This window comes from Euprymna scolopes, chromosome 20 (genome assembly GCF_053919585.1).
Source record: "Euprymna scolopes isolate OS-2025 chromosome 20, ASM5391958v1, whole genome shotgun sequence".
Taxonomy (NCBI): domain Eukaryota; kingdom Metazoa; phylum Mollusca; class Cephalopoda; order Sepiida; family Sepiolidae; genus Euprymna; species Euprymna scolopes.
In genome coordinates this window covers 37,468,242-37,488,107 of record NC_136501.1, presented here as the reverse complement: position 1 = coordinate 37,488,107, position 19,866 = coordinate 37,468,242, and the positions used below count along the sequence as shown (strand labels likewise).

General features: G+C 31.2%; 2 protein-coding genes across 6 annotated transcripts in view; one reads left to right on the top strand and one right to left on the bottom strand.

Moving 5' to 3' along the window:
* The window catches only part of LOC145241391 (voltage-dependent calcium channel type A subunit alpha-1-like), a 1,447,749-nt gene that overhangs the window by 338,145 nt on the left and 1,089,738 nt on the right, over positions 1-19,866 (bottom strand). The window lies entirely within an intron of this gene.
* Positions 1-19,866, top strand: part of LOC145241393 (uncharacterized) — a 421,614-nt gene that overhangs the window by 134,987 nt on the left and 266,761 nt on the right. For 4 of the 5 annotated variants that reach the window (XR_013862546.1, XR_013862547.1, XR_013862548.1 and 1 more), the window contains exon 3: positions 14,424-14,526. Coding sequence is in view for 2 of the 5 variants with exons in the window: in XM_080104317.1 (XP_079960443.1) it covers positions 14,424-14,526 (103 nt within the window). In the remaining 3 variants the exon portion in view is untranslated. Of the gene's footprint in view, positions 1-14,423; positions 14,527-18,033; positions 18,248-19,866 lie in introns of those variants that run through there. The other variant, XM_080104318.1, reaches the window with a different exon arrangement.

The following is a 19,866-nucleotide window of genomic DNA, read 5'->3' as shown; positions in this document are numbered from 1 at the left end:
CCTTTTCGGCTAGTGGTCCAGGTAGTTTGGTCAAGATAGATGGAACCATGAAGAAGGAGCAATATTTGGAGATACTCCAGAAAAACATTAGACAGGATGCGGAGAAGCTCCATTTAGGACCAAACTGGGTCCTTCAACAGGATAATGATCCAAAACATACTGCCAAAATAGTCAAGAAATGGTTTGAGGATAATCACATTAATGTTTTGGAATGGCCTAGCCAGAGTCCTGACCTGAACCCTATCGAAAACCTCTGGCACATATTGAAAACTGAGGTTAAAAAGCGGAAACCTAGAAATTTGAGGGATTAAGAGAACTACTGCATTGAAGAATGGTCAAAAATCAGTGTTGATGCTTGTAAAAACCTCGTTGATAAATATCAAAAACGGTTACAGGCAGTTATTAAGAATAAAGGGCATGCTATTGACTATTAGTAAGAGAGGTATGAATAATTTTGAACTAGTGCCATTATTGTTTTTCTCAGTATAATGCTTCAAACTTGCATAATTTATTTATTTGTTGAGTTTAAATTAAATGCTTATGCTTGATTTATTGTTTGAAATCCCTTTAATATTGTCTATCTTCTGGTTTGAGCAATATTCTTATAGAAATCTCAAAGATCCGAGGGGTATGAATAATATCGGGCACAAGTGTATATATATATGTATATATGCATATATATATGCATATATATATATGTATATATACATATATATATGTATATATATATATATATATATGTATATATATATATATATATATATATATATGTATATATATATATATATATGTATATATATATATATATGTATATATATATATGTATATATACATATATATATTATATGGAAAAATGCGCGCATGAAAAGTAATATTCTTAAGTATGGAAAAGTAAAGGACAAGAAATTCAACATGGAAAAGTAAAGAACAAGATATTCTAGTAAAGTAAAAAATAAGAATTTTTTAGACTTAAAATATTGCAGCTAAAAATAAAATTTGAATATTGATAAATATTTTATTTATTATTTGCATATGTTGTTGTTTATTGTTAAGTTAGAAAGGGTGTCAGTCGCTGGATTGAACTTATTTCCCCCCTATTATTTGCATATATTTATGTAGTGAAAAATGTTTGAATAAAATTAATTCATTAGTTAGTTAGTTAGTTAGTAGATGGAATTAATAATTTTATAATTTACATAAAAATTAATAATTTTATTATATCATAATTAGGATCATTTAATTCTTTTTAACTGCAGAATATTACTTTTCATGCGCGCATTTTTCCATATAATCCATGATTTTTCCAGGCATTGCTATTGTATTAATATATGAATTTATAATATTTATTAATGATTGTCAAAAGAAATTAGCTCTCAAACACACATTTATGCAATATTTATCATTCAATCACAGTAGTTCTGATCCAGGGTCTCTACCGATACTGAGGTTCATGAATTCGTGATATGTATAGAGCGTAAACTAACAAAAAAGAAGATGGCACTCGGTGTCTTTTTAGATATCGTTGGAGCTTTTGACAACATACCCTTCAATAGTATGTTCAAGTCGCTACGAGAACTCAATGTGCCACCAGTACTCATCCGATGGATTGAGTATATGGTGAGGCACAGAACAGTTCAAGTAGAACTACTGAGGGCAACTGTTAAAAGGGAAGTAGTTAAATGAAACCCCCAAAGTGAGATTTTATCACCTTTACTATGGAACTATATGCTGAATCCTCTTTTAAAGGAGTTTAAAAATAGGAATATTTATGCCCAGGCTGATGCTGATGACATCGCAGTGCTGGTCGCGGGTTCAAAAGCATCATTGGTCAGACGCATTGCCAAAATGGGACTACATTTTTCATCAAATGTGATAACGAAAAATTTGAGTTCATTCAAAGAATATGTATGTCATAGAATTCACTAATATTTTTAATCGATAAATTCACCATTTTTTGCTATAAAATCATAAGGAGAGTAAAAAAAAATTAGTTATTAAAAAAAAGTTCGGTTTTTTAATTATGAAAAAAAAAACGATACACGGGATTGAACCTAAAATCTTTCCACCAACCCCCGGTACTCTAACCGTTACGCTAACATGTCATATTGGCAAAATCGCAGTAAAAAATATTTATACACAAAAAAAAGTTATGCAAAATAAAAAAAAAAAGCGTTAGTCACTTATGTACTTACTCTCCTGCTTGTGAACCCACATATTTTGTTGTACTTTTTTTCTACTGAACCAATTTTCGAAATATTTTTTTCAAAATGTAGCTAATGAGGTGTTCTATCCAACTATATAACCTGTTTGAAATTTGGTTGCGAACGGAATTAGTGGTGGGGGTTTGAATGTATCTCAATTCATTCAATTTCGGACTTAAGCATATATTCAACCACTACCGTGGTTGAATGATATGTATATATACATATATATATGTATACATATATATGTATACATATGTATATATACACATATATATATACATATATACATATATATATGTATACATATATATATATGTATATATATATATGTATGTATGTATGTATGTATGTATTTGGTAAAACTGGTAATTAGTAAAAACCTGAAGAGAATGCTTAGTACTATTGCAGAGCAAATATGTGTTTTATATTTTTTTTTTTTATTACCGTTTTATCTGTTTGGGTACATATGTTTCAGATGTTGGACCATGTTTACGATCTACCAGCATCGTCAGACCTTATAGAAGTGGTTGTTAGTATTAGGAAGAAGTTTTTAGACTGTATATATACTAGCCTAGCAGCGGAATAACATCATATGGAACATCATATTAAGGAGATTTTACTTTAATAGTCACCTTTATCTTGTCAGCCAGATATCTTACCCACTGAGTTATTCGGATATATGTTAATAATCTTAAGCTAATGCTTATACACTAATTTAGTATTAGAACATGTAAGAAAAGTGTCATTAGGTTTTTTAAATGAACAACGGGAGATGCAGAAATAATTTCAATATCTTCACATGCAAATTGTGATGGTAGACAGATAGATGAAGAGGCGTTATCAACATTCTTCACTTGCATTTTATTATATTAAAGAAAGGAAACATATATTCTTTCATTTCATATAATTTTATTGCAAATTAATCGGAGTACATAGGTTCGAAGCATCACATTCAATATTTTCTAACTAAACAATTTAGATATTCATTCAGTCGAACTTTAAAATAACATTCAAAAGACAAATCTGATATACGCATTTAAAGTTTTAAGGTGGTTCTGTTCTCATGGCCTACTTAAAGGTAGTAATACTTAAATATTAGGTACATAGAAGGTTGCATAGATATTTAGGACCACTTACATTGTCTTTCTCAGAGAATTTTATACATATGATATAAATTTCATCAAATAAGATATATTTGAAGTTTGGTTTGGCTTCCATTGCTACCTTAGGTTACGAGGGAGCATATGGAGATTCCGGATTACTTTCAGTATTTTTGCTGAAAGTATTATGCATAGGATTTAAAATTTCATAAAAATAGGGTATATTTGAGGTGTTAAAGGAATTATGCTCTCATAACCTCTATTAGAGATGCATTTAGAGATTTAAGAACACTCTCATTGTCTTCTCCGGCAAATTTTATGCAACAATACACTTTTAGATTTTATGTAGATTCTCTAACCTTTCTTTTTATTGGGAATGCACAAATATTACACACATACACGCATATTGAGTTGTGTGTGTGTGTGCATGTGTATAAATTTGAGAAAGCTAAAAAAGGAAGTGATTTCTAGTTTAGTATTATTATTGAATGGATGCCCAATCTTAATAAAAACTAATAGTTTAATCAGGCGATGGTATGTATTAAAATAGTCAGGTTTTATCAAATCAATGATTTAATTGTGACACCATACTAATAATCAAATAATAGAAAAATAAAAAGGGAAAAAGACAAGAGGAAAATGTTGGCCTTGTAGCAATTATCACTGGATTTTCCAAAGTTCTAATTTTAAATATAATCCAGATTTAGATTTTTTAAAAACAGAACTCATTACAAATCTAAAAATGGAATATATAATCGTTTATGAAGCAACTAAGCTAAGTTTAGAAACATTATCTTGTCTGCAAAAAATAATTAGCAGAATAATGTATTTAAAATAGATTTTTAGGTTCATAAACAATTGAAAAGTAAACAGAATTTTAAAGTTGACATATATCTGATCGTGTTATGTCAGTTGTATTTGCTACTTTTTCAATTGCATTTCTATTTTCTTCGATTTATTCATTGCATTTCTCAGACTTATTTCAGTTGCATTTTTTTTATTTCGCCTACATACTATTTCTCTGTTGCACTTATATTTCGTTTCTTTTTTCAGTTTAAATTTTTTCATTTTAATTGCATTTCTTTCTTACATTTTCATTTTTTGCATTTATTTTTTGTTTTAGTTGTATTTCTTTTTACTATTTACAACACTTGTTTTATCTAATTATATTTCTGTTCTTTTTTCAGTTAATTTTCTTCTTTCTTTTAAGTCATATTTCTTTTTACTTGTTTAATTGCACTTCTACTTTTTATGTAAATTGTAATTATTTTCTGTTTTTATTTGCATTTCTTGTTTCTATTTTTCTAATTTTTGTCAAACTATAAGGCTATAAAAACGACGTGGTGGGTCTCTTAAAATATGAATCCCTGTTCCACTCAATGTTGAGCATGTATTCCTCCTCCTCCTCCTCCTCCTCCTCCTCCTCCTCCTCCTCCTCCTCCAACATTGTATATACCAGGCATGAGACTAAACAGCCTCGGTCATCCTTCAACAAGGTATTCCTTTTTACCTCCCTCAATTTATATTTTTCTGTCCTTTGTACATATTTCTGCATGCTCTATTTCTCAACCCTATAAATTACTCTAGCTATCCTCAGTCATCTGGATATTAAAAAAAAACTGCTCCCAGTGGTGAGGTCCCAGTTTTTGAGTGTTGAAGTTTATGGAGTCATTCCTTAATTACTCTATTCGTAGATACACTCTGACTTGGAGTAATAGTACCTGTCAGTGCCTCATCTATGAATTAAACGGAAACTATTGTTTATAGGGCATTTGTTTAAAAAATATATGCCTACAAAATAAATTAATCTACAAACCAATCTTATACAAACATGTATGGTTTTAGCACAAATGCTTCTGTAACAATTGACATGCTTGAATTTCAACAACTAACCAACCAACATTGCATTTTTTATCTTTATGGAGTCTGTCCAATATCAGTGTGTGTGTGTGTGTGTGTGTGTGTGTGTGTGTGTGTGTGTGTGTGTGTGTGTGTGTGTGTGTGTGTGCTTGAGATGCTAAGTAAATCTAAGATAAAATGAAGAAAAATCGTTTGTGTTGGTGTGAACATATGCTATACACAAATGACAACACTATGGTAAAAAGTAAAAAATATTATGAGATCATGGTCAGAACACAGATGGTTGTATACCATATACGATACCAAGATTTCAAGATGATTGGATATCACCGTTATCAAAAATCTTTTGCCATGTATGGTAGAGAGTAATTGAGTGTGGGTTCTCTTGCACAGGATAAACTCAAAAGAAAATGATGTGCTTACTTAAGAAAAAATTATTATGTTTAAGTCTATTGATCTCTGTTTAAATCCGATGCTATTAACAAATGGGAATAGTTTAGAAAATTAACCAAGCACAGCCTAAAGTTTTCAAAAAAAAAAAAAGAAGAAAACAAAAAAAAAACAACAACAAACGAACAAAAAGCAAAAAGAAAAGTCAAAGAACATCGAACTAAGGAAAAAATATTATGGAGAGATCCAGTAAGTATTTTCTTTATTTGTTCTATTTTTGTCAATATTTGACAATCATTGTTAAAAAATGACCCAATGACATAACTAGACATATGATAAGATTACTTTTGAAATTGTGATTAAGATATATATGTTGGATAGTGAGTGTGGCAATTATTTATCAGAGGCACTATGTTTTAATATCTTTTCATATCATTCATAATAGTTGTTATTTTCATCACCCAGTGGTGATAAGTAGAGCTGATCCACTAAAGAAACTGAAATCCCACTCATTCGAAGCAAGTTCTTTCCAGTCCAAATGAATAAAATCAACTCTAATATTTTTAGTAACTGGATAGTTGGTATTTTATTTGAGGATTAACATACTGCAGATACAGCAAAAAGCGTTTTGAATTGAAAGCTATGTTTAATCTCAGAAGGGTTTCAGATGGGTAGCTATTCTGTACAAGTCCTGGAGATGAAGAGTTTTCAGTGATTGGCTGTTCTGTATAAGTCTCGGACTTTAAAATTTTGTAGGCAAAGAGCAAAGATCTTTCCTGTGTCGACACGAAAATAATTATGTGTAAGAATGCTAAAAGATTCAATATTTTTATGGAGCAATTCTGGTTTCTGATAGGTTGTTAGCAGAATGTGGCTTCGTTTGATTGGTCAGTTCCTACCGTCAGTGTCTATAAGTGGAACTTTAAATTTAAAAAAATCATACCCTTCTATTATATCCAAAATATTGCAACAGGGTGAGAGAATGAGACTTGTTCTGGAATAAGAACTCATATTTATGTGAGGTCGACTACAATTCTAATTGTGAGAAATATTTAGCATTATTTTTTTATATTTTTGATAACATGTTCGTGAATGAAAGCACAACTAATACAATCATCAAAAACTAAAGTAATATATTACAACTGTACTCTGACAATAAATACATTTGGTAAAACCATAGTATCTTCATTATATAAAACGTGCTGAAGTACAATATGCATTATCTGGTTTAGATTTCTTTGTATTCTAACATATAAACTTTTTGATAGCATGGAGGTGGATGGTATCTAATACCAGTAGCGTGTGAATGATTGGCCTAGCAAATATAGTCACTGTCTCTGTTATGCACTATGACAAATTCAAAGCCCATTGAATTTGTTGTTGTCATTTATGTACTAATAATATTAGGAAAGGTATGAACTCACAATATGTATTGTTTGAATTATTTGAACTATTATTATTATTATCTTGATTGTTATATTCCTGACCGATTTTAACCTTCAACCTTCTTCAAATGCATTTTTACAAACTTGTGAAGCTTATAATCGAACTTTGTAATCTTTATCATGTATTCTTATGAAATATGATAAAAATTCTCGAAGACATGTTTCCAGACTAAAAATAGCTGAATTGTGGTACCATATATTGCATGATATGTTTTATGGAAGATAATCAAATATTTCTTATAATATGTGATACTCTACATTCTGAAAATTGTAATACCAAACATTTTTGGAATGGAATGCCATGAAGTGAAACGTAATATGATACATTCATTAAGATATGTTATTTCATAGTCTCTGGTATTGGATATCATACAAATGCAGGCATATGATAACATGCATTATTTTATATATAATGATTAATATCTATGTTTCTCTCTCTATGAAGCAAAATTTCATTTGTGTCAATATATACTTGAAATGAGCTTCACGACTATTAAATTTTTCTGAAATTTGGAAAAGAGATTCTATACATAAAAGTGGGTAAATTAGTTTAGATATAATAATCGTTAATTTTATATAAAAATACATATTTAGAAATGAAGATATGTGAAAATGTTCTCGATAATATGAGACTAAATCTTATATCAAATGTGATATAGTGTTACGAATGGGTTATAGTGAATTTACTGAAATACCATATACATTTTCTAAAATGTGATACTTTTTGCTTCATGATATTATGTACAATATGATACTTTACATTTTGGAATATGAGACCAAATTGCTTATAGAATATTATATTTTATATTACGTGGGATATGATAAAATACTATTCTGAAATCAAATTTAAAAAATATAATGCTATACTATCTATGAAATAAGATGTCATATTTTTTTCAGCTTGATGCTTTATACCAAAAGAGGTCCTACATTCTCTGAGATATAGGATCACAGTTCAGCAAAATCGCATGTAGAATAGTGAAAGAATATCAAAAATAGTTTAGTCAATTGATTAAAGACAAAGCAGACAGTCATCCTTAAGGGAAAACGCTTCTCCCATAGACATTTGGATAAAAGAAATGGATTGTGTAAAATATTAGAATTTTATGATGCAATCAACCCGGCTGGTGATAACAGTTTGTAAAGTTAACCAATTAGCATTATAAATATTGTACATAATCTATTAAGAATGTTCCAGATAAAACCATTGAGATGATCATAAAGATTATCTGCTACATAACCTCAAAGATGCTGTCATATAGTCTGTGAAATGTAATGTTATATACACTCTAAAATGTGATGTTATACATCGTGTGAAATGCATAGACATTTATTTCCTTTAACTACGGTTAGTTGAATACAAACAAGAAAAGCTATATTGGTTTCCAGTCATTTGTTCCCAATTCTGTCGTTATAGTTGGTCACAGATGAATGGTTGTCAGGCAATCTGCAACTGATTAGTGTCATACCCAAAGTTCCATTCTGTAATTAGTTTGGATCAGTAGCTGTCTAGCTTGCAATAAAAGCAACCCAACCGGTAATATTCAGAGAAACCTCGGCAGTGATAGAGCTTTATTTTGGATCAGTTGGGTAATTTTTCAGGAAAAAGCAAAACATAAATAAATACAAAAAAAACCCAAAGAAAACCTATAAATAAATATACTTTTTGCAGAGTAGCAGTTCACTAAAGAAAATAATATCAACTTTATATTTGGAAATATATGATCCATTAACCCTAAATACGAGCTATCTGTGATGAGTTGAACCCTTTTTTTTTTACAATAGACTGTGTGGAGTAGTGTTTGTTTTAAATCAACCAAACAATTAAATTGTTACAACGTTTCTGCATTTTTTAGATGAGGATTGGTCATTCATATTATTTGGATTCATCAGACTACTGTTCTTATCTTCATATTTACTTCATGGGGATAGCATGCTCTCGTTCTGTCAGCCATGACTGGATAGAGGTCCTAAGTATTTTGCAATTGTATTTTTCGGTCATCCACACTGAGGATTGAACTTTCAACCTTCAGGAGAATATCATTTTTACTATTGATTTTTCCAAGTACTCTAACCACTGCGCCATGAGTTCGACAAGATACACCTGAAAGAAGGTCGGATGTAACATCGACCGAAATCACATCGACAGGATCAATCGCATGATTTAATTATATGCAAATAAGTTGTTTGCACTGTATTTATAACGTAAAAATTATTTATGCAATTTAAACTTTCTACAACTATATCAAGAAGGAAAAATAGAAAAAGTATGATAAAATCAGAGATTATAAAATTCTGCAAATATCTATATAATACTAGAATATGTATGTATGTATGTATGTATGTATGCATGCATGGAAACAACCAATAGTAGTATGGTTCTGTAGAAACACATATATGGGAAGGAAACTCTGATATAAAATTTGTGATTAAATGATTACCAGCCACTCATAGCATTCATGTTTAACAAGCGTTTGCCACTAAAAATTAATGATGTGCAGATGTCCTCCTTCGATTTCGTCTGTCACTTAAATATACTGAAAGTTCTATGGCGATGATTAAGTAGCAAAGTGTGCAGATATGACCTGTTATAGATAAACATAAAAATCATGCAAATTTTCAAATGGTCTAAAAAATCCATTTACAAAAGCAGTGCTGAGGAATATATGACAATGGAAAAAGATGATGAAACCGTCATCGTGGCTTTATGTATACTTTTCATAATCATCTATTAACTGTTCTTCTTTAGGCCCAATTTGCCTTTCGAAATACTGTGTAGTCAGCCATCAATGTAAGCATACACGTCAAAGACAGTAAACATAATATATGATGCTAGGAGTTAGCTGTCAAGGTTATAAGGCTTGCAGGTTGCTCGATAGTTTGAAGTAACATTTTCAATGATACCAAGTATAAAAGAGAATGTGGCTATTAACCTGCTTTGGATGCGGGTTCTCTCATCGCTTACAAATTTGCAGTGACATATGATGCATCACAAAAGGTGTGATCCATTGTACAAGTAATGTTTTTACTAAATTTTAACTTGGCTTCCAACACAATACATATCAACACTATAATTCTTCAACTATTCTTATGAAATTTTGTACAGAAATCAGTGTTAATAATGTAGGCTATATATATATATATATATATATATATATATATATATATATATATATATATATATATATATATATATATGTATATAATCTTCCATCTTTTTGCTACTCCAGAGTACTTTTGGAATATTTTATTGCTTTGAAATATTATGGCGTGCATACACTTTTCAAGTATTAAAATATCTAAAGGTGTCTCAGCATTAAGAACACACCATATAAAGGGTCTGCCAGATATTAATAATAATGATTAATACTCTGTTTAAAGGACATCATCAATTGAGATTATAATAACAATTCTCCTGCATCAATCATAATTCAGCGAATAAGATGGAGAGTTAAGAAACAAAACTCATTCCATAATAAATCATTTTCTGGAAATGATAATCAATACATTCCTAATATTCATAAAATTTAGTCTGGTACAATGCCATAAAAGCTAGTTACTCATGAGGATTGAACTCACACATAATATCTCATGACCATCTTATTAACAATCACCATATGCTTGGCATCCAATTCCAATATTTTATGAACTGATGCATACAACATTCGTCATGGATGGTGCACATCTTTCAATGGTCTGTTTCAGGCACATTTTATTAATATCAATTGTCTTTGTGGTTTATTGCCTCACTTATCGTATTAAAAACTACTGACTGCCAAGTAAACGATGATAGCATATATCATTACCGCTTTACCAAGTTATTATGATAAAAAACTGATTATGATTTTCTGATAACTTTTCAATTTTTTACAGCATAAGAAAGATAAACAAGTTATAAATTTAAAACTAATAAATTTAACTTTTTATTATCATTATTTGTTTTACTATACTTCTTCCAGCATGAACTCTCAGTAAAAAATACAACTTGGACGTAAGTTAGATGGAACTTACACTAGAATACTCCAGGCAGTTTTAAACTTAAACTGGAAAACACATCCAACCATTAGCCGTCTTCAGTAATAAGAAAAAGAACATGATATGCTGGACATTGCTACAGAACAAAAGATGAGGTCGTCAGTGATGTGGCACTGCTTGATCCTAAATACAGAACCGCTAAAGTAGGAAGACCTGTCAAAATGTACACAAAATTAGTGATAGAAGACACTGGTTTACAACTTGAAGATCTTCCTAAAGCCATGGAAGATAGAGACCTGTGAAGGGAAACAGTCAGTTTTGAACTCCTCCTGATATGATGTAATACTTCTTTGAGCATCTCTCTTTATAACAATTTTACCAACTTAATTATTACAACCAATTGAATATCACAGATTATTTGCACTTTTAATATAATATTAATATATAGATAAAGTTTTGTTGAATATTTCATATGATAGTTACCAAAGATGCTCAATTAATTCCCTTTTTTACCATTAATTCATTTAATTCCATCTCAAAATATTCTGTGCCAATGTTGTTATTTATCTTATCTAACAACTTTGGTTGCAGATTTTACAGTAATTTCCTTCTTCTAGATGAGTTGCCATAGACTCATGCTTTTATGAGTTGTCATTATACTTGCAAAATATATTAACCTATTATCCAAAAAGATAGATTTGTGAATAAATTTAATTTTTATACACCTATAATCACGTTGACACATTCTGGTTCCTATAAGAATCTCAAAGTTAAGTAACATTGAGCCTGGTCAATACTTAATGGTTGATTGTTTTAGAATACTAGATTCTGTGTATAACATCTTTTCAGAGCTTTGACAACAGACTGAATAACTTATGTGTCAGAGTTATGCTGTTGCAATCAAACAAATCTAGATGCAAAAATCCATAATTTAGCATGATAAATGACAAAGAAAAGATATATCACTTTTGGGTCATTTAATGCCGAAACATTATGCCTATTGTCAATGATTAATTGTATCCGATTAGTTGAACACACATTACTGTTTTACTAATACTGAAAGGAAGTTTGGATTCGTACTTTCCCTGAAGGCATTATTGCATAATGAAACTAAATGAAACCTATAAGATTTGAATCTGATATAACCGATAACTATAATGAAATCCATTAGGTGAATCACACTGGTCGTTTATAAAACCAAAATAAAAATAAAATTTTGTCAAAGAATGGAATAAGTTGAGAGTTTGTTTCAGAAATAATCTGCAGTTAGATAATTACATTTGTGGAATATTGTGTTCTGTTTGAGAAATGTATAAATTTATGTCTCTACATCCTAGCTATCGGAGAATTATTATTATTTTTAATAATAATTCACTCATACAGTTCTCAATCATATTAAAGCTTTGGTGGAACAAGTAGTCTTAGGTATGAGATATTCCAAAATAATATCAATCCTTGAATGTAGGGCTGAAAACTCCACTTCCGGAACGATTAATTGCTGTAGAATTGTCAGAAAGAGGAAGAATGCTTACATACGAGAGGCATGTAATAAGTAATGCTCCTGACCCACTTCCACTTGTCTGATCTAGCTGAAATTTTGCATGTGCAAAGATTTATATCTCTATGACTTGTGTGACAAATTACAGCTCTGAACTAATTGTGGTTTTTGTTTTACAGGTGTTTGAACTGAGTCAGGTGTGAAATGGAGCCTGTTGAATGTCGAGCAAGATTTTTGTATTTGAAAGGACGCACACCACAGGAGACTTTTGATGAAATGAAAGAAACTCATGGTGATAATGCCCCATCATATGACCTTGTAAAACGCTGGCATCGTGAATTCAAACATGGCCGGACGTCTGTGGAAACAGCTCCCAGACCTGGTCGCCATCCTTCTGCCATTGATGAGGCATCTGTCCGTCAAGTTGAGGCTGCCATTTGGGAAGATCGGTGCATTACTATTCGCCAAATAGCCCAAGATGTCAAGATTAGTACAGGGTCTGTGGAAACTATCATTTATGACCATTTGCATATGTATAAGTTGTCTGCCATATGGATTCCCAGGTTGCTCACACCATTCCAGAAGCGAGATTGCGTCGAGTGCTCGAGGAATAATTTGGAGATGTGCCAAGAAGCTGAGTCAAAGTTTTTCAAAAGACTGATTACACAGGATGAAACCTGGGTCCATCACTATGATCCAGAGACCAAAGCCCAGTCAATACAGTGGAAGCACTTGGACTCACCACCTCCAAAGAAGGCAAGGGTGGAGCCCTCCACTGGCAAGGTCATGCTCACAGTCTTCTGGGACCAGGACGGAGTAGTGATGACAAATTTCCTGGCAAAGGGTACCACAGTTACAGGAGCCTATTATGCTTAACTTTTGAGGAAATAAAGGGAAGCTATCAAAATCAAGAGGCGGGGCAAGATAAGCAAAGGTACCCTCCTCCTGCAGGATAACACTCTGGTCCACAACTCGCAGGTCACCAGATCAGAAGCACGGGCGTGTGGTTATGAAATCCTTCCCTATCCTCCCTACTCTCCTCACTTTGCACCTCTTCCCAGCCATGAAGTTGTTTTTGAAAGAAAAGCATTTCCCGGATGATGCAGCCTTGATTTCTGAAGTCACATCGTGGTTGGAGGACCAACCTGGGGTGTTCTACAAAAACGGTCTCCAGACTGCATCAAACAATAGGAGAAATGCATAACTCTGGGTGGTTTCTATGTAGAGACAGACTAATAACTGTGCCAAGTTTCGTTGCTCTACTGCCATGGGAAGTGGGTCAGGGGCATTACTTATTGCACGCCCCTCGTATATTGGAGATTATGTTGACTAAGCAATCAAGCAAGTAATTACAGACACAAGCGAGAATACTTTTGATTATAAACATCAGACAGAGGATGCAATAGAAGCAATAAAACTACCCATTATATAAATGGAACCATTTTATAAAAGCAAAATAGGGAACACTTTGTGAATATCAATTAAACTGTTGTGGAGATAAACTGCATTGTATTTTAACTGTTTTTGACATCTTTATTGACTAATTCAATAACTTGATTATAATTGTAAATGGAGTTGAAAGATTGTAAATAGCTTAAGTTGTTTTGTCAAAAAATTTAACACTGATATTAAGAGATCTATCAGAAGAATTGAAAATCAATATACATATTGTTGATTTTGGTTAATGACACTTAACATTTAAGATTAATTCAGTTACTGTTTAAAATATATTAGTGTACACTCTTTGTTACAAATGACAATAAATTTATGTTTTGTCAGTATTCACACTCACAATTTATTTAGATATATTACTAAAATATTCATATAAAATTCTAGAATTACATTAGTAAGTTAATTTTCAATCTACAAATTATTATTTCTAAATAAAAGAAAAACACTTATGTTTACTTTTTATCATAGAATGAATCATATCTTTTTTAATTTATTTCAGGTGGTGGATTACATCTGACGTATTATTTCAGGTGGTGGGTTATATCCGAGGTAGTTGTATGACGTATTATTTGTGTTCTCACTTTCCTTCATCACTTGAAGAGGTATGTGTTTTACTTACTATCTTTTGTGTGATGACATGAAAGTACATATATTTCTAAACAAATAAATACACATTTAGTCTTTATTATAAAGTGGTGGATACCAACTAGGTTGTTTTGATGAATAAAGTGAAGTTAAAAAGTAATACTGTCTTACATTTGTTCATCATAGTCAAACATCCGGACTTTCTAGACTTTCTTCAGCTTATATACATTACCAAGATTCGTTTAAATATATAAGTACGAATTCATCATTGCGACAGTGCAATTTTCAATGAATGAATAATGGAGACATAGAAGACAAAGAGAGTGTGAGAAGAGGAAAGGAAAGAGTATAGGAAAGAAGAAAGGGTGAAAAGAAACAACTTCCTTTTCTTTCACCCTTTCTTCTTTCCTATATTCCTACTCTTCGTCCCAGACAAAACCATTTCATTAGAAGTACAAGAAGACAGTATTGGAAGATGCTCTCTGATTGCAACCTAAAAATTATTATCAATATATGAATTTGGCTGAATCTGATGCCATTCTGGAAGGTTTCAGTTTTGCTCTCCAGTGACAAACAAAGGCATCAAGACAGATTATGTGTGTTTGCACTACTGAACACTCTGATTGGGAAAGTCTAAGTAAAGGGTGTATTTTTTAGAGGTGGCGAACTTTAAATAAAAATGAATCACAGAAGAATATTTTTATTAAATAAATATGTGATTTATTCCAAATATTAATTTTTGGCATTTATAATTTAAATAAAATTTTGGGCATATGGCCTCTGCAGCTCACGTGCATATGGTATAATCTAGAGGTCTAATTTTCACTCTATGCATTAAATTATGCCGTATCTCGGCAATAGTGTGTTGGAAGTTGTCTTCCAAGTGGTCTATTGTATCTGATTTATCAGCGTAATCATGGGACTTTACATATCTCCAAAGAAAATAATCTAATGAGATAAATCGCATGGAGTAAGGGGGTCAGTTGACAAATCTATTTTGTGAAAGTATTCATTTAGCAGATGTTTCTCTCAGTAAATTGGTTGTATCATATTCTGTGTGGCATGTCTGCAACATTAATGTCTTCCAGTTGAGGCGTAAAGAAGTTGGTAATTATTTTTCTGTATTGCTCCTTATTGACTTTTACATTTTGATCATCATCATCACTGTGAAGTAATATGGACCAATGATTCCACCAGCGCATAAAGTGCACCAAACAGTGACTTTTCTGGATATAATGATGTTTTGACCATAGATTGTAGATTATCATCACTCGAAATTCGGCAATTCTATTTATAACATAGCCATTTAATTAAAAATGTGCTTCATCACTGAAGAAAATTTTGAAAGAAAATTATGGATCAATGATGGGTATTATCGTTTAGTGAATATAGTGCGAAAAGGATTCACAGTTTCTCTAATTAATCGTTCTGATGGTCAATTATGAGCACTATAAAATACATGTAATCCATATAGTGTTGCTCGAACTTAACCATGTCAAAATAAATTTTCACAATTTGAGCACTCTACTCAGGTATCAGTCTTTTCATGATAAATTGCCAAACAAAGCTAAACTCAAAATAATTGATAGTTGCTAAATCTGCAATTCAAGAAAATAGAGTTATCAATTTACAGTTTGCTACCTTTAAAGTACGCTCTGTACATAGTAAAGCAACAAGCTAGATGTTTTATCAGAGCATGATCATTTTCAGGAAGCTGATGAAGGAGTATTAGCTATCAGTAATCATGATGTTGGTCATGCCAACTCAGAATGTAGCCAAGACTTTGACAATAGTACTGCCTTGCAATAGAGAACTTAAAGGAAGAGATTATGATTGAGTTACACATATACTCCTTCTGGGAATAGCATAAGAAAATAATGCTATTGTATGGTGAAACAGATTGAAGCTAGTATGAATTTTTCCATTCAGAAAGTCATCTGCTGGTACAACTTGGCCATAAAACAGAATACTTTGCATCTTATTTCCCGGCAAATGCAATACATAAATATTAATTAAGATAACAGAATTGGAGGATAGACCTCGAAATATTAGAGATTTTTATGTGTTAAGACCTCACAGTGTCAGTATACAACAAATACAATCAGCCCTCAGTTCATACTAGTGGATACACTGCTTTGCTTTGTGAATGATCTATAACCGTTCTATGGATCAACCATAGCAAAAGCAGACACTGACAGCAACATGTTCTCAAGAATCAGATTGGAAACTCTGCTGCTTATAAATGTGGTCTAGCAGTTCACACAAATGAAAAAGTAGCTGAGAAAGTGGAACTTCCTCTATCTTTGCAAACCGAACAAGTACTCTGTGAACGCAACCGTTACCGAGCTACCACTAATGGAAATTGACATAACTGATTCAATAAAAATTAAATCCTAATATAACATTTTTCTTGTATTATGGGGAGAATTTAGTTAGATTAATCTTTGCAGATAAACATGTTTGTGTATAATTTTCATTAAAATGATTCTTTAGAAGTAAATAGAGCATTGCATTTACAAAATGTCTCTACTTTTCCATGTTCCTCTCTGTGCAATTTGATATTTACATCAATACTAATTGAAATTGATCATACATTATAAAAATCTAAAAGCCATAAACAATATTTGAATCTTGTCATTATTGGCTGAAAATGGAATTAATTGATTTTATAACCAAACTTATTCATGTCCCATTATTGTATTAATACAAACACACACACATACCCACACAAACACATAAACACACATATACTGGAAAAAATGTGACTTGATGAGTCACCAATTGAGTTCGGTTAGAGTATTTGAATCAAGGAAAAGTAAGTTTATGAAAATAAAGGATAAAATCCAGATTAATTATTTTTTATTTGGTTTCTCTCCCTTTCCTATCTATCTTTTCTCCAATTATGAATTAAATAATATTAGTACATGTAATTATTCCCTATTGTTTATAACGAACTATTTCAATCTTATTTTTTATAGCTATCACCTTCCACTTTTAATAAACAGAGAGAGAGAGAGAGAGAGAGAAAGAGAAAGAGAGAAAGAGAAAGAGAGAGAGAGAGAGACAGCTTGTGTATGTACATGTGTTTATAAAATAAGAGTAAGGATCATACAATATACAGTGAAAGAAGATGAGAGTAACCAACCAGAACGTAATAAAAGATGGATGACTTATTGAGTAAATTGTAAATCACAGTTAATTAGAACAATTAAAATGTTTGTTTTTTTCAATCCTAATACCAAGGAATATTTTAATATGTATTTTGTGTTATTAAAATATATAGGTAAAAGAAAAAATCATCATAATCATGATTTACACGATTGCATATGTTGGATATCTTTTAGAAATTCACTTTCAAACTAATTAACCTATCTCTGGAAAGATCTTTATTTATTCCTCTTTCTCTCAAATCTATCCTTATCACTTTCTCTCGCGTTTTTCTAGGCTTTGCCTATTGAACAGAACCTACTACCTTAACTGTTGTCATTTAATAATCTAAGAACTCTCATTCATTCTTTCAACAGGGTCACAAGCATAGGCACTTTCATCTTTTTGGAGGATTTCCAAGGCTACAACTACTGGCTGTCAGACCTTTACTTTCTTTCAAGTCTTTAAATTAACAAGTAGGTTCTCTATTGTTTCACAGACAAATACTAAATCATCATCATATATCTCTTCTGAAGAACTTGTACGAAACTCCATGGACAATAAATAAATTTTTTAAGAAAAAAGTGAAAAGCTAAGGAGATATATAAAACCTTGATGTACTCCTACTTTAACACGAAAACTGTCACAAAATGTACAGTTAAATTTTAACACATGATTTTCTGTATATTGTTTGAACAATCTTTATTAACCATTCATTTGCTTCTAGTTCACGCAAAATCCACCAGACAACATTTCTTGAGACTCTATCAAAGCTTTCTCCAGATCAAAAATGTAAAGTACAGGTTTTTCTTCTTAATTTAATTTTTGTATAGTAATAGATATACTTATAAAACTGTGTGTATCTTGCTTGATTGTTGTGCTGCTTGTTTGTCTATATGAACAATAGATGGTAGCTACAAAGGATGATTCCATCATCTATTAAGACAAAAAGAAGAGATTCTTCATTTGTATCTATGCACAGTGAAAAGAACTCATACAAACTGGATGATATCACAACAGGGTGATATCAACTAAAACAAAATGTGGAAAATGTAATGTAACAAAAGGATGATATCGGTACATTGCAACAGAAAGAAAAAGAGAGATCGTTTATGATGTGTAATTAAAGGGTAATTGATAAGGGAAGTAATAGGGAGAAGGAAAAGAGAAGGGAAAAGAGAGAGGAAAATTGCATAAAACTGAATGATTTTTATCAAAAAAGAAATAAATTAACATGAAAAAGGATGGAGTCAAAATGGACTAGACGGCTGGTGACAAATTGAGTCTTCTAGACCCAACAAAAATGAAGAGAAGAGAGAATGGGATTAGATGACCGATTGTCGATCATCTAATTTATATCTCCTGTAACGTATTGTGATTGAAAACTGACAATGTGTAGTAGATAGTATATACAATATATATATATATATATATATATATATATATATATATATATATATATATATAGTCAACGAATAGAAGTCAAAGAAGATGATACTTGTAGTATACATTTATTTTTAAAGTAACACACTATTATATTCTTTGCCTCATATTATTTTCCCTCCATATATTTGTGTTTATATCTGTTGTATTTATCTTAGTCACACATTACCATAGACTTCAATAACAATACTCTATACATGCCGATTATCACTTAAATTTACACACAAACATACATATATGTCTGTAACAAACATACATATATGTCTGTAACAAACATACATATATGTAATAGAGTATAGTTAGAGCATTGGGGAGATTTGTTGTTACTCATATTCTGGTAAATACCATCAAACCGTCTTATGCTTTGTGAACACCAAAATAATAACCTACAGCTCACTTTATCACATTTCAATAAAAGTACTGATGAAATAGTTCTAATCCTTTTTCAGACCTCAATGAATAGTTACTAACCTAAATGGGAGTACTATTTGTCTCTTATAATGTTGAGACAAATTCTGCAATTTTCAAGGAAAATTGCTATCATCTAACATTTAGTGGAAAACTAATCAATTCTCGAACATAAAAGGTCAAAATTACTTGTGACTAGAGATGAGATATCAAACCTGAGAGACAATGTTTTCATTTGTCCGTTTCATAGCATATCGACTCATTTTCGTGTTATTTAATGTGGAAATATATTATAAATGACTATGAACACAACTTGCTAGAGGGAAATGGTGGTTCAAAATCCCCCCCCCCCATGGTAT